The following is a 16,349-nucleotide window of genomic DNA, read 5'->3' on the forward strand; positions in this document are numbered from 1 at the left end:
TCTATCCATCCATTATGTGCAAGATTTGATGCCCCGATTTCCTATATAACCGACAATTTGTGTGTTTGTAACTCCCTTGCTCTATAAGGCTGCACGTGAAACATATTTGTTTCTTGGGCACATTTTTCTCAAAAGCTAGGAGCTAGATAGGACTGTTTTATGGAATTTTTTAAACAAAAGTGCTCGGGAAGGAAAGCGTTATTTTACCCCACCAAGAATACCAACAAACACGGCTAGGCACTTTAGAACGGATTCTGCTTCATTTTTTTTAAATGGCAAAAAGAATGATTGACGCAAAGCGAGGCGATGCTGGAGAAACATGTTTTAGCCTAAATACTGCTAACAGGGAATATCTGCTTCAGACGATTGACATGGACGACTTCAGAACTGAACCGCCATTTTTTGGGAGGGGGAGAGGAAGAGGACGTGGTAGAGGACGGTGGAGGGGCAGAGGAAGAGGCAGAGGTAGGGGAAGAGGTGTGATGTCATCAGCAGCCCAGGAGACTTACGGAGATGAATCTACAGATGTCGGTGGTGAGGAGAAACCTTGAACAATATTAAGCATAGAAATATAGAGTGTAATAACTCTCCGATATTTGCACGTGCATTTTAGCAATTGTAGATGCTGGTTGGTCAGATGACGCGATGTGAGGTCGCATTGCTTCATTGTTGAGAACACAACGATATGACGTCATTCATTATTCATGGCGTCTCTTCCCCCGTTTGCATTAGATTCAAATAACACTGTATAAACGGGGATACGTCCAGTATTCAATCCTCTCTGCCTAATACCACGTTACTACACCCGAGTGACCGGAAATAGGCTACAACGTTCGAGGTTACGATATACTCGTCGCTTTAGATTCTCCACCCACTATTTATTGTATTTGACATAGGAGCGGGTGCCCCTAGTTGAACCACTCTGTACTTGACCCAACCCCTAACACAGAGACCACTATCCCCAGCTGTTGATACGAGGCGTTAAAAATTGTTGCCATGGCATGTGTGATCAAGAACAATTCCAGTCCAAAATTTTTGTGGCTAAACTTACAAATTTCTACGGCTAAAATTGAATAATTCTGCAGTAAATGCACAACCACATAACCAAAATGTTTAGAAGTGAGAATTATTTATTTCAAATTTTATTTTATTGTAGGATTCATATTTTGTTTGAATGTTTGAATAGGTTTTTTGTAATGTTTGGGCATCATTCGGGTGCAATATTCGATAGAAATACTTGAAAATAATGAAAGTTAGTGTATTATTTGTGTAAAAAAAGACAAATTCCGCGATTTCTCTGCAATTCTGTGGTAAGTAAATTTTCTGCAAATCTTGCCGCGATCGCGGAATTGCAGAATTCGTCTGGGACTGATTCTGTCTGTCGAGTTTTTGTGTGTAACAAATTTAAAATCTGTGTTGTTAATATTATTCAACTGTGTACATCGATTCCAGGCATGGGTACAATGTGTGAAGCCAATTTCTGGTGTGCCCCGCCGTGATATTGCTGGAATATTTGCTAAAAGCGGCGTAAAATCAAACTCATTCATTCTTTCACGGCGTGGATTGTTAATCACATTATCAATCTGGTTTGTCTGGTCCACACGACGTTCATGCAAGGCATTACTGCAACGTTAATCAACACGGCAGCAGAGCACAAATAGATCAAGTAGACACTGATGCAGTGCATCAAATGTTCCCGCCAAAAAATGTCATATGCAGTGGGAGGAAGCGTAAGCAAAGCGATGAGAGGAGAAGACTGGAGTAAAGTACTGATTGGTTAGCTTTGTGGTGTGATTACTTCCGGTCTAGATCAAGCTCATTAAAATCAGATCCTGGTTTTAAAGCTCTTACTGTCGTTCGCAATACCCCGTGTTAAATCTTTCGAGGCCGTATGTATCTTGAAATTTCAAGAAAAAACTAAAAAACAAATGACTGATATTTCAGTACAGAGTGTAAGACGAGGTCTGACCCAGGGGGCGAGGGAGCTGTGTGAACACTACATGGGGGGTCCGTGTTCCTGCTCTCGTCTCCACCACCAGAAGAAGGCCCCGTATGTGTGGCAGTACCTGGCCAACACTGGCGACTGGAGACTGCTCTCGAACACCGAGATGGAATTTGTGGAGCAAGCGTTCTGTAACAATGAGGACAGTACAGTAGCTGAGGTGAGCTAGGCGTATGAAATACATAGACAAGGAACGCCAACTCTTATTAGTCATCTAAATCTAGGTCTGCTTAATATAGAAATTGGAAACAAGAAAAGGTTATAGAAATTGTAGCACTTGCATATTCTGCAGTAAAACAATTATATCAAATGTAGAGATTTTCTATTCTATACTAATAGTAATACTATTACTATTACCATACCATACCATACCATACCATACCATACCATACCATATCATACCATACTCACTCACTCACTCACTCACTCACTCACTCACTCCAAATGCGTGGATCGGTGCTCATGATGTCAATCACCACTGGATTGTCTGGTCAAGACTCATTTATTTAAAGACGCCTTCTTATCTCTGGAATATTGCTGAGTGCGGCGTCAGACAAAACGAACAAAATAAAATTCCAAAAATCCTACATTTTTACGCAGTTTGTCAAAGCTAAAACAATTATAGAAAGACAGAAAAGGGGAAAGTTTATTGTCATTTCGAAGATGCTTCGCTAAACGATCGATGTTGCCGACTGTACTTATCCTACGATAAAGTACAATTTTTGAGTTACGTCATAATGGACTGACGTCATGGCGCTGTTTAAATTACCTTCCCCGTGATCTAACGTATCCTTGGCAACATCGTTCTTTCATTACTGTCAAGCAAGATGGGCATTCACATCAATTTTCGGTGAAAGAGCTTCTTTAATCTTGTCGAATATTGAAATATTATTACCTGGACAGAAATATTGCAAGATTATGTCCACCATCTCTCATGCCACTGTGTCCGTCTACCATCTCTCAAATCACTGTGACCGTGCCACAGCAGTCCGAGGCCTTTTAACTGTAATAGTTCAGGGCAAAACCATACTTTATTACACTATATATGGGGGTAGAGCAAGCTTCATTTTTAATCAACTTGTCCTATAACTAGCCTTGAAGACTTGCGCACCTCAACGATCGTGGGTTCAAATCCCTCATTCATCCTCATCACGTTTCTAGGTTTATTAGGAACATGCACGTGCTCGTGATTTAACCAAAGTGGTATACGTCTTATATGTTTGCAAGTATTGTTTGCCTCTTGGGTATCTTTACGCAAGCTACTTCAAATGAAATGGGTAAATGTGATTGTTTTTCTTCGTGTTTTAAGCATATACACAGCGGTTCTGGAGCTCTCGGTATATACCTCGATTTGGGGAAACAATAAATGACAAACTGTTTCAACACTTACATAGAGGATATAGGACACATTGAATATCCTATTTATTATATACTTTTTGTGTTGTTAGATTATTTCATTACAAATGTAAAACCTTGAAACGTAAGTTCTCCCTACCATACAAACAGGGACGTTTCACCACCCTTTGTAATTGCGACTTAAAAAGTAGTTTTTGCAAAATCTTAAAAATATATAAACAAAAGTAACAACAAATATTTGAGGTCAATTTAAATTCTTTATTATACGTTGGGATATGATAAGATATGCAAATCCAACTTAAACCAAAAATGTTCTTTAAATCTACAATACCGCCGTTGGAAGCGAAAGAATACACGCTTGTCAAGTCACAAAAATGGCGCTTTGCGAAACAAACAGTCTCGATTGACGAGTTAAATGAGAAACTTACAGTTTATACCGAAACATTTTCAAGAGAATAACAAACGACATACTCCACAAATGACCATCCGTTATCATTTTGCCTTGTCAATGTGGAACCAACGTAAAAAGAAAGTCAACTGTTTGTGTACGGGTTCGACACTTACGACAAAGGGGAGATAATTGCCGGGGAGGCAACTCTTGTAAGACAATAGTTCCGTCAAAAGTGTTATGTTCCCTGCAGTGAAATATCAAGTGTTACGTTCACTGCATTGAAATATCAAGTGTCATGTTCACTGCAAGGAAAATATCAATTTTACCAACTTGAGACATCCTGAAGTCTATAATTAATAAGGTTCCTTGCTGCCGCAAGCCATCAATTATAATATTCATCCATATCTCCATTCTTTGGGGATAAATACCCAGGGCCCATTCGTCATAATCGCCCCCATTCTCTATTATTTCCCTTCTGTCCTTTGATATGATTCAACTGAAGAAGATACACGTGAAATGTTACATTATATCAACTGTCACCTGTGACTGGCTTCTTTCAGGTCAAGTTATCTGGAAATATGACATCAACAGTCGTGAACTTTGGAGAAATACTTGACCCACCACGGCAAACGTCATACAATCAGCACAGTTTCCGGCGACTGTCAACCCGATCTTACGTGGAGGCCGGAAGTGACGACATATCTCTTTACACACAGTGGGTCTGGTACTGGGAGGACAACGAAAAAGAGTGGTCCCCCTTTGTACCGGTAACGTTCATTGTCCAGACATGATACTATCTTTAGGTTATAGCTGTGTACTGTCTCGGTAACTAGGATGATTGCTTGTCATGTGCTCAGCGTCCTGATAGAAGGGTCACCTAGGTATGTAGGGTGTCAAACATGAACACATGCCAACAAGCCTCAATAAGCCTGAGTATGTTGACAATGTGATTTACAGTTGACGAAGAAGTTGCTTCTGCCTGTGACGCACTGATTAGGTGCTTTTATGAAACTGGACGACTATTTACAACAATGAAAGAAGCAAGAACGAAGGTGATGGAAATAACGAACCAAAACCCGCGCAACCAGTGGTTTAACCCATGCACGTGAAATACATGACAAGGATAAGCTAAATGTGGGCAGAAAATGGATCATTCCAGAATCAAGTGAACTGCACTGTTGGAAACTGAAAATGCAACGTTTTGTCTCTTATTTGTGTGACCCCTCAATAGTGACGCTGTATAATATCACTGAATGAATGGGTTTTTGATTCAGTGTCATTGACTCTTTGGAACATGTCCCAGACATGTTTTGTGATCAGGGGCTTGGGTGTTGACCTCGAAAGAACATCAGTTATAAATATGAGCATTACATCCGTGTCCCATGTCAAACTTATTCACTGTACAGCCCCTTTGAGATTCTGTAATAGACTAGGCCTGTAGTGTTCAAAACTTGTGGTAAGAGCTGACTATTGTGTATCGGGTGATCACAATGTGTGCCATGACAACCCGATGGCGCGGATAATTGTTCATGCAGTCAACCACTGGTATGCCTGCTCAAGCTCGTTGACAAAAACAACATTCTCTCACACATTCATTCTTCTCTCTACAGACGCAGCTTCAGCTGACCCTGGAGACCAAGTACCTGGCAGGACAGGACATCTACCTCTACACTATCGGAGAACAGGAATACCGCCTGGACTTTACATCTCTGGTTCAGGTCAACAGGAAGTATCAAACTCGGAGGCCAGTCCACCGGAGGCCGGTGTTTGTATCTCTTGATGACGCCAGGTACCATCAGCAGACATGGTAAGACATCTGGGGGACCAGTGACACTAGGTTCATTGAGGCCTTTCACAGGAACAGGGGTTTGTGTCTGTTGACAACGCCCAACATCGTCAGCAGATTAGGTAATCACTTAATCACTTAGTCATGCCACTAACATCCCAATGTGACCCTGCGATTCAATAAAGCCATATTAGCAACATGATCATCGTAGCACGAATACTTTAAAGACAGACCATGTACAGGTTAACCTTTTGTGTAACTGAGACATTATCTCAGTGTATTTAGAAAACCCATTAAGTGCTTGCTATTCATAAATACACAGCTCACAAATTCAGCCAGCAAACAGACAAGGGTTTGGGGGACTCAAATCTAAGGCCACCTGTGAAGATCCGGGTTATTAGATCTTCAGAAATCCTTGTTTATCGTAAAAGGCAACAATGCTTGTCGTAAGAGGCGACTAACGGGATCGGATGGTCAGGCTCGCTAACTTGGTTGATGCATGTCATCGTATCCCAATTGCATGGATCGATGCTCATGATATAAATCACTGGATTGTCTGGTCCAGACTCGATTATTTACAGACCGCAATGATATAGCTGGAAAATTGCTGAAAGCGGCGTTAAACAGCAAACAAACAAACAAACAAATCTAAGGCTCGAAGACCTATTCCTGACTTAAAAATGACATGACAGATTAAATATAGCCACATGATAAATTCGAGTGTTTTTAGCTTCTATTGAGCAGCATATATTGATTGAAAGAGTTGTTGATGGACGTCTAAAGCATTCAACCAATACACAGTCAGTCACGACCCCTCAGCCAACAGTGTTATACACAGTTGCACCCTGGTCGGATTTCGTGAGACCTTAATGCAACAGTATGATAGTATTAGCACGTTTGACGGAACTCTGAAATAACACGGTCAGTGGGCGAACAAAGGTACAAACATTTAGCACGGTAATGCAGTTAGTTTGCCACTGATCGCGTGGTAGATCTAGCCTATAGCCTAATGAAGAGCCACAATTACGGCCTGAGCTGTCTGTAATTGATAACACAGATGCCGGATTCCGTGGCCCTAGTGTTGTATACCATGCGTATTTCTACATAGCTTCAGATGAGCTTACAGGAAGGTTGCTGATAAAAAAACATTCAGTTCCAGTTTATTGATGTCCCCGGCGACAGCAACTCCAACTGACGTGCCTTTAAACTGGACTCCGCTTGACCATTACCAGAACAGTGAAAAAGTGGAACTGGAAACCAGCGCTGATGAATTTGCTACGGTGATGTCATCAATCTACAAAACTCTGTCAGCGACCACGTGTCAAGTACAGCGTGTATACCGACTGCAGAATGCTTTACTGTGGCACAACTACTGCAGGTAGGGACCTGGTTAGAAGCCCTGAAGCCCTAAAGAGTACAAGATCTGCGCAATGAAACCGGACCACTTCCTTGTTGTCCAAATTTAGTTGTACCCTCAGAAAGTAGGCATAGACTGTTAGGCATCGACAAGGACATCTATCACATCACCCTGGGAGGTTCTTGTGGCACATGTAAGAATGTTCTAGTGACACATGTAAGAAGGTCAAAGATAAGCAAACAAGAAATGTTCCTGTGAAAAGTTAATGGTTTCTTTACAATGGTTTATCGCTAAACCAAATGCCTTCCCCGGGATTATGTTATGAGAGACAAGTATTGATAAACGTATCTACATGTACCAGAATTACAATGTAGGTCACTGTGAACTGCTTTATGTAAGTAAACTATCGCTACTTTCATCGTGACTATCCACCTGTGCGTATTTTGTTTAATTATTAATAATCTAGTTCAGGCCATAATCAATGAATAAATAACAATGTACGATGTCCCAAAGCACATACAGGCGAGGACAATCGCTGTGTTGCCGTTCTTCTTTACTGTAAGAAATACACCACGTATGTAGTCTCACCAAGAATTCATGCCTCTTGTGAATCACATCTCTCGACATTTAATGTACAGATTCCATAAACGTACATGCCATAAATACAGAAATAAAAGACTCAAATTTTAAAGAAGTTTGAATATGTTTTATTCATTTACTGTGGTGTCATTGCTTCCTTCTATACCCATCACTAATATCGCATGTCGAATTCACTTATTGATAATTAAAGAAATAATTATTGTTGTATGAAACTTTGTACACTATCCAAGTAGTTTGGCCTTGGCTTGAACTCTAAAGGTTTGAGTTACCATCATAGTGGCTTATAAGTTCGTTCGCCTAGCCGAACAAGTGGAAGCCCATTTCTGGTGTACCTCCTGTGATAATGCTGGAATATGCAGAGTAAAACTCACCAACTAACTCACTCACTTACCTGATGACCTATTGGCAGCATATAGTTTGTCCATCGTTTATTTCAATTTTCCAAAATCCAAGGCAGCTGCTCCAAAACGAAACGAACCCATGTATATATTTCTGTAGATATCAGTAGGGTTGAAATAACAAGTTCAGTTTCAAGCTAGTGTACCTTTTGTCTTAAAGCTATTATATCATTGTGATGTTTCAGCATGAAGAAAACACTTCAGATGTCACACGGCACTGAGAGTATAGATGTAAGACATTTGTTCCATGGCACAGACACCCTAGACGTGGTCAACAACATCTGCATCAACAACTTCGACTTCAGAGTCAGCGGCAAGAACGCCACGGTGTTCGGCAAGGGGGCGTATTTCGCCCGGGATGCAAAGTATAGTCACAGCTACACCACAGGCAGAGACAGGTACATGTTCCTAGCCCGAGTTCTTGTTGGAAAATACACACTGGGAGACAGCAGCTACACGAGGCCGCCACCGAGGAAGGGCCACGTCCTGTATGATTCTTGTGTAAACGACGAGAAGAATCCTTCAATATTTGTTATATTTGAGAGGAATCAGTGCTACCCGGAGTACCTTGTCGAGTACAGAGACGGCACTGTTATTGAATCTGTGTCTGTAAACAGAAGAAATGTCGGATATGTCACAAGATCACCTCCTGTTGCCAGTGCGCCAGTCCAGATCGCTCAAATTCCTTCAATGGTGCGAAAACCTGCTCCTCCTGTTCCAACAAACCCCGCGGCCGTGCTGCAAGCTCAATCAAACCAAAATAGAGCACAAACCAACAGTCCACCGGCATCATCTGTAGGTTACAGCTTCCCCAGGTCCAGCTCCCAACATCCCGTCAAGTTATCTAGTTACGCGAGTATGACAGCACATGGAAGCCCCTCTGTAGGATCAAGTGCCCCAACCTATGCGCCTTCAGTTTCCTCCGTCTCCACATCTTCTGTCAGGGTAAAGGCGCCTGCCTATAACCAGGCATCTCGCACTGCTGCTGACAACAACCCGGCTCCGATTTATAGAAGGGAAATGCCTACATTAAGTCAAACCTCCCCAAGGTCCAACTCCTCAAACTACCAGCAACCTCTCTTCGCCTCCGCACCTAGAGGGAGAGTTTCAACGTCTCCTATTCTCCTTCGGACACCGAAGAAAACTAATGACTGTATAATATTGTGAGGTTTGACAGTTTTAGACTCATATGTAAATAAACTGTCGTCTAGCACTATAAAATCGGCATTAGTCCGGAATAGTACATGCAGCCACACAGGCATGCATGCACGTCGCTATATAAGTGTAATAATTTTGAACGCGACGTTAAACCCCATTTCACCTCACCTTACCTTATTTACAGCCATCTGTCGTGCAATAAAGAACACCATAGGCCAGTATCCAAACAAGCCTTAGCCTCCAAACTAGTTTCACAGTCTACAAAATGAGAAAATTCACAGACGTTATCAACAGAGGCTGAGGCTGCAATATCCCCACAACTTTCCAGACCTCATTAGACCATCTAATTATTAAACATTTTTGTCGCCTCTGTACGACTGGCATCAATCGTCTTATTCTCTGACTGTATTACTGAGGGACAAGGGTTTACTGAGCCGTCAAAGGCGCCTGAATTCACTGTGCAGAGTTGCGACCCTTAGACACACCAGAAACCGATGGTCGTGGATTAAAATTCCAGATTCGCCCTTTGTATGTTTCTTGGTTTGTCAGCACCGTACTCCCGCTTGTGGGTTTCACCCAAGTGGTAAACGTCTAAGACCTGCTGTGATATAACTGAAAAATGGTTCAAAGCAGCGTTACATTAACGCTTTATTAATGTGTTTATGTTTCTTTATCCGTGGCCATTGGTGTAAGGCTTCCGCTTGTTTGTATATAGAATCACATACTGATCTCTTCCCGTCCTTTCTGCTCCCTTCAGTTGCTTCCCTTTGTATTTATCTCGGACTTCAGAGTGTATTGAGTGAGTGAGTTAATATTTAAAGTCACATCGGCAATATTTCAGCCATATAGTGACTATATCAAATTAGACAATACATCAAATGAGAATATAAACCTGTCGACAAAGGACAGTAAAAGTACTAGATTATCACAGATGTCGGTTTAAAACTAGTCAGAGTGTATTGGTTGTTGTGATCACATTGTTCATGCAAAATGTATACAATGTGCCTGTGTTATTTCAATGTATAGTTGATATGTTTAAAATTATTTTATGTACATATGCAGGCATACGTGCATGTATAAACTCACTCTCTTCATAATTTCCTCATCACTGTGCGCGTGTTTGGCTGTGATAATGCCTATGTGACTTTTAACTCACTCACCGCAGGTATCTTGCTTGGAGACAATGTTAGAATCTACATAAAAATGTCATTACAAATGCAATAAAGAAGTTGATGATCATGTTTTCTTAGTTTTATGAGGTAAGGTGAAATGCGGTTTAACGTCGCGTTCAAGATGATTGAACTTATACAGTGATGTTTATGTGTGTCTGGCTGCTTGTACTAGTCCGTATTTACATTGCTAGCCCATTGAGATATCATGCCGCAGTTCAACATGAATACCACACTCCGAGCCGACCAGTCATTGTTTTATCCTCTTAATGCTGAACGCCAGGTTGAGTCAAAACAAGTACGATATTTTCGGTCCTTTGGTATGACTCGTCCGGTGATCGAACTCTAAAACCACAATGCAAGACCATTGCGAAAATCCAGTCTAACGTTTGTCGTGATTCGGACGGGGACATGGGGACCTAAGTCACTGTGCAGAGGTGATTCCCTTGGACATGTCAGGATCCGCTACCTCGTTCCGAATATGATCCTTGGTTCTTTAGCACCATGCCCGTGTTTCACCACAATAGTGAACTTAAGCGCTGCGTGCAAAGATTGCGTTGAGAAACTAGGCCCTGTTCATTCCTCGGGTGAAGCTACATCCGTGATAAAGCTGAAATACAGTTCAAGGCAACGTTAAACCCATCACACTCTATTATCGTATCAAAACGAGGCGTTCCGAGAAGGAAAACTATGTCAGTATCGAAGTAGTAATTTGATGCGCTGTGATTGTTGCCCAATCTGGCGTGTCAGCTGATGTTATATCGGAGTACACAACCTCGAGACAGGTAAGGCAGCCTTAAACTCCAAGTGTATAACATGGTCAAGACAATTTACATACTTATACTGACTATTGTGAAAATATTTATTCATCTTTTTAAACAAAGATTATTTGATAACCTTTAACAATCATGGTGTAGTTCTATCAGTAGTATATATGATACCTTTTATTATAAACATTTTAAATCCTTGTTAAATATAGAAAAATATTTTACACTCCAGTACATCTGAGAATATGTATGACTCGTTTCAGATGTAGCAGGTTTAATCTTGAAGTTGATTTGGGGAGATACACAAATGTTCCATACACTGAACGATTATGTAAAATTTAATATTGTATAGACAATGGTAGATCTAAGAAGTATGTATCTTAAACAGTAGATAAAGTCTCAAACTGTAACATCTTTAACTGAAATTATTTCATCAGAAAACGTTGATGTTGTATATAACACATGTCTATATTAATATTTAGTCCAACGGCTAAGAGAAACCTAAATGGATTACTTCATTGGCATGCGTAGTTCATGCAATCAAACATTGTCTGTATTATGGACCTGTGGCCTCTCTACTGAATAAACTGTCTGTCTGTGTGTCTGTCTGTCCGTCCGTACCTACGTCCGTCTGTCACTTCAGATTGTTGTCAACATTAACTGTGTGGCCACACAGGTTAGGATGTATCTCAATATGTGTAGTTTACCCAAGTACAAATATCAACTGTGATAACACCATTGTCACAGCGATGGGGGCGGGGCGGTAAGCTAGTGGTTCAAGTGTTCGCTCATCACGCTGAAGACCCCGGTTCGATCCCCCACTTGGGTACAATTTTAGAAACAAATTAAACTTCTTTTGAATGAATATATTTAGATTTTAACCTGATGCATTCAGAGAGCACTGTCATGACTCGCTACCCGCTGACGGCTGATTGTCCCATTAAACTCCATAATAGGGCCACATACCAGTATCAACCAATCTCGGCCCTCTGCTGAAAAAACCCACCTCAGTATGCCAAAATGAAGAAAACTACAACATGCACTCTTCCTCCTTAATGATACAAAGGTCAGGTTTAACAATTCATTACTGTTGTTTTACGTTTGTACTTCTTATCGCATAGAAACACATAACACACGCCACCTCTTTATAGGTCAAGAGGGGATATTGCTTTACCACGAAAAAGCGATAACACGAGGCGAGAAAGCGATATACATATGATTTAGGATAGAATGGTGGTCAGTATACGTATCTTAATTGTCTTGACCAGTTAAATGCAACCTCACCTGTTACGAAGTTGCTTACTCCGAAATAACATCAGCTGACACGCCAGTTTAGGCAACAATCACAGCGCATGACGTTACTTCTTCGAAACTGACCGAGTTTGCGTTCTCGGAACGCCTTGACAAAGATAAGGGAATGACATGGGACTAACCTTGCTTTGACATGTATTTCAGCTTTATCACACCAATTTGTTAATTAGGTTCCTTATTGCTGCAGTTGGTCATCAGATGTGTGGAATAAACATGGCATTAATTAGCGTCCTTATTGCTGCAGCTGGTCATCAGATGTGTGGAATAAACATGACATTAATCAGGGTCATTATTGCTGCAGTTAGTCATCAGATGTGTGGAATAAACGTGACATTAATTAGGGTCCTTATTGCTACAGTTGTTTATCAGATGTGCGGAATAAACATGGCATTAATTAGCGTCCTTATTCCTGCAGTTGGTCATCGGATGTGTGGAATAAACGTGACATTAATTAGGGTCCTTATTGCTGCAGCTGGTCATCAGATGTGTGGAATAAACATGGCATTAATTAGCGTCCTTATTCCTGCAGTTGGTCATCGGATGTGTGGAATAAACGTGACATTAATTAGGGTCCCTATTGTTGCAGTTGGTCATCAGATGTGTGAAATAAACGTGACATTGATTAGCGTCCTTATTACTGCAGCTGGTCATCGGATGTGTGGAATAAACATGGCATTAATGAGGGCCCTTATAGCTGCAGTTGGTCATCGGATGTGTGAAATAAACGTGACTTTAATTAGCGTCTTTATTGCTGCAGCTGGTCATCGGATGTGTGGAATAAACATGGCATTAATTAGGCCCCTTATTGCTGCAGTTGGTCATCGGATGTGTGGAATAAACGTCACATTAATTAGGGTCCCTATTGCTGCAGTTGGTCATCGGATGTGTGGAATAAACGTCACATTAATTAGGGTCCTTATTGCTGCAGTTGGTCATCAGACGCGTGGAATAAACGTCACATTAATTAGGGTCCTTATTGCTGCAGTTGGTCATCGGATGTGTGGAATAAACGTGACATTAGTTAGGGTCCTTATTGCTGCAGTTGGTAATCAGTTGTGTGCAATAAATGTGACATTAATTAGGGTTAGTATAGTTGTGGCATGGGTGTTGTTGCACGGATTTTTGCTTGAGGTGCTAAAACTGATGTAGACCGAGCTCCTAAAATATTGTCATTGTCGGACTTAATCAAACGTCTGCGCTGTCCAACGAGTCGATACGACGTTATGACGCTCTGGGGTAGAGCTTTGAGGCACAACAATCGAGGGGAAGTAACTCCTTATGCCCACATGACATCCATAAAAACTTCACATTTTACAGACCCAACACGAGATGTGTTTTTCGTACATGTTGTTACCGTTATTGTTGTTTTTCTGTTGATACAGGTTTATGACATGACACTGTCTATTCATTTGTTGATGGCTTCTTGAGTGAGTTCGAAAATGTCCAGTATAAGACTTTTGATTATACTTTTAATAAGACACGAGCTTGCTTTTACTATACATAACATCTCAAATATAAGAAAGCCCCTATCTGTCATGGTACAAGCATATTATAGCCTTCCCTCGCTATATTTGAATAGCAGATACATTCAGCATAAAATGTCACGCTGGATTATAATACACAGAATAAATTACCAGTAATTCTATGTCAGTCTGTGGATTTTATGTTGTGCGTATTTGTTTGTTGTTTTATTGCATCTACATGACGATGGCCCGTAAATAATCGAGTTGTTTGTTGTTTAAAGGGCAAGTTCACACGGAAATGAACCTAATTTTCTTGTACTTTTTCCACAATAAAAGTGTTAACCTAGAAGTGTCATAGACAAAACTATAAAAATATCACAATTGATTAACATATGTTTTGCATTAAAACGATTTATATTTTTCACATTTACCAAGTGTTCTATTTCCATAACAAAAACACCATGGCTTATGCCCCTTGCAATATGACGTCATTGGTGCCAATTGATAAACATTATGACGTCATCATGCTTTGTTAGAGCCGCTTCACGTGGTGTAGGTACAGGTGTGTGTTTCTAGCGTCTCAGATGCCAGCCAGCATAGTTTTACGCTGAGTCACCACTGCGCCGGAGTGTGTCGTAGGCCATGTTGTTTTACCGAAAACTGGTACTTGATATCTTTTGCGTTCAGAATAGACAGGGACCCAGTTGAATTGGCACCAATTACGTCATAATCTAAGGGGGATAACTCAGGCCTGTTTAGCTCGAAAAACGAAGGCCTCATAACGGCATATCATTTTCACACTATTGTGAGCTTCCTACTTTCACTGTGAAAAAAATGAGTGTATGTTTTCAAACACAGATACTAACTAATTCTAAAATTGCGTTTTGTTTAGAAAAAGAAAGAAAGCGATTTTTGCGTGTACACTTCCCCTTTAACGCCGCACTCAGCTATATTGGAGCTATGCGATGGCGGTCTGTAAATAGTCGAGTCTGGACTAGACAATCCAGTGATTGACATGAGCATCGACCCACTCACTTTGATACGATGACATGCATCAACCAATTCAGCGGGTCTGACCAGCCGACCCCGTTAGTCGCCTCTTGCGATATAATCGAGTCGGGGCCAGACGAATCAGTGGTTGATAGTATGAGCGACGTCCGACGCCGTCAGGATACAATGATACACAATCAGCCATGTCACTGGCCACAGGCTCCGCGAAGTCGCTTCTTACCACGGTCATCGGTTGCTGGGACCATATTCTAACCCCTATTCTATTGGAAGCAAAGTTGTTCCAGTCGTCCACATCGCGGTGCAGAGTTGCTTTCCTTAGTCGCACCAGAATCCGGTAATCGTGGGTTCGAATCCTACATTCTCCCTTATTATGTTTCCTGATTTGTCAACACCGTACCCGAGTTCGTGGGCTGTCACCACCGCAATTAACATCTATGAACTGCCTCGTGATGGGTTCTCAACCCAAATAATGACACGCTAATATAACAGACATATTGTCTTACTGGTGTTCAAGCCATCTCACTCACTCAGTCATTCACTATTGTTAACTCACTGGTCCCGTTATAAAGCAAATATGTGACAGTGGCAAATAAGGACAAACGATGTTCCTCTGGGTGCCGTTGTACAAAACAACCCTATCGCTATGATCGTCTATGTTAAGGTATGGGAGTTACGATCACCTTAGCGCTAAGATCGCTTTGTACAACAGCACCCTTTGACATAAACTAAGATTGCTTTGTGAAACCGGGCCCTGTTCTCTCCGCCTTTGTTGATCTACCGCCGTGATAAAACTGAAATACAGTTCAAAGCAACGTAATCTGTATATCACTATCTGTAGTGAGTTACCTGTATCAAAGCGAGGCGTTCCGGTAAGTTTTAGTTTCGAAGTAGTAATTTGATGAGCTGTGATTGTTGCCTAGCCTGGCTTGTCAGCTGATATCGGAGTATACAACTGGGTGACAGGTAAGGCTGCCTGAAACTCCAAGTGTATAACATGGTCAATACAATTTCCATATTAATACTGTCCATTGTATTTTACTGTTGTCATTGTCATTATTGTCAACTATGGCCAACAGCAGGTTAGACGTTCATCGCCCGCGAACACCATGTGGCATTTACACCATACATTGTTAATGGAGTACACGCCTATCACATGCGTTATTTTATGTAAATGCCCTAACCGTTGACCTCATACAGTGACTCGACAAACGTGTTCAAACCTGCAGAGGATGTACCATCTACATGTAACAAATGACATTATTTGGAACAACACTTTCTTAGTACAGTACAAATTCTCCTTTCGGGGTTGAGTCCCATCAGGGATGGGAGCACATAGAGCGATCTAACCCGCCCAGCCACCAAGGCTCCACAAATCACCCACGTAACTCACTCACTCTCTACAAGTACAAATACTCGCCCAGGGATAATGCACAACTCATAGAAGGGGCAGCAATAGTGAACATGCAAAGCCCTAAAAGGACATGGATGAAGACTATTCAAAAGATATTTTCATTCCATTTGCAAAAACAGCTTGAGAGTGTGTCCAGAGATGCCATTGTTTGGGACGAGTACAGTCTCAA

At 41.3% G+C, this 16,349-nt stretch overlaps 1 protein-coding gene across 1 annotated transcript in view; it reads left to right on the forward strand.

The window, feature by feature from the left end:
* LOC124134302 overlaps positions 1-16,349 on the forward strand; it is a 38,165-nt gene that overhangs the window by 8,655 nt on the left and 13,161 nt on the right. The window contains exons 2-7 of the mRNA XM_048392854.1: positions 363-534; positions 1,945-2,162; positions 4,310-4,516; positions 5,360-5,556; positions 6,689-6,913; positions 8,076-9,053. Of these exons, the coding sequence (XP_048248811.1) occupies positions 363-534; positions 1,945-2,162; positions 4,310-4,516; positions 5,360-5,556; positions 6,689-6,913; positions 8,076-9,053 (1,997 nt within the window). The remainder of the gene's footprint in view (positions 1-362; positions 535-1,944; positions 2,163-4,309; positions 4,517-5,359; positions 5,557-6,688; positions 6,914-8,075; positions 9,054-16,349) is intronic.

Source organism: Haliotis rufescens, unplaced genomic scaffold, assembly GCF_023055435.1.
Source record: "Haliotis rufescens isolate VD_foot unplaced genomic scaffold, xgHalRufe1.0.p SCAF_11, whole genome shotgun sequence".
Lineage (NCBI taxonomy): Eukaryota > Metazoa > Mollusca > Gastropoda > Lepetellida > Haliotidae > Haliotis > Haliotis rufescens.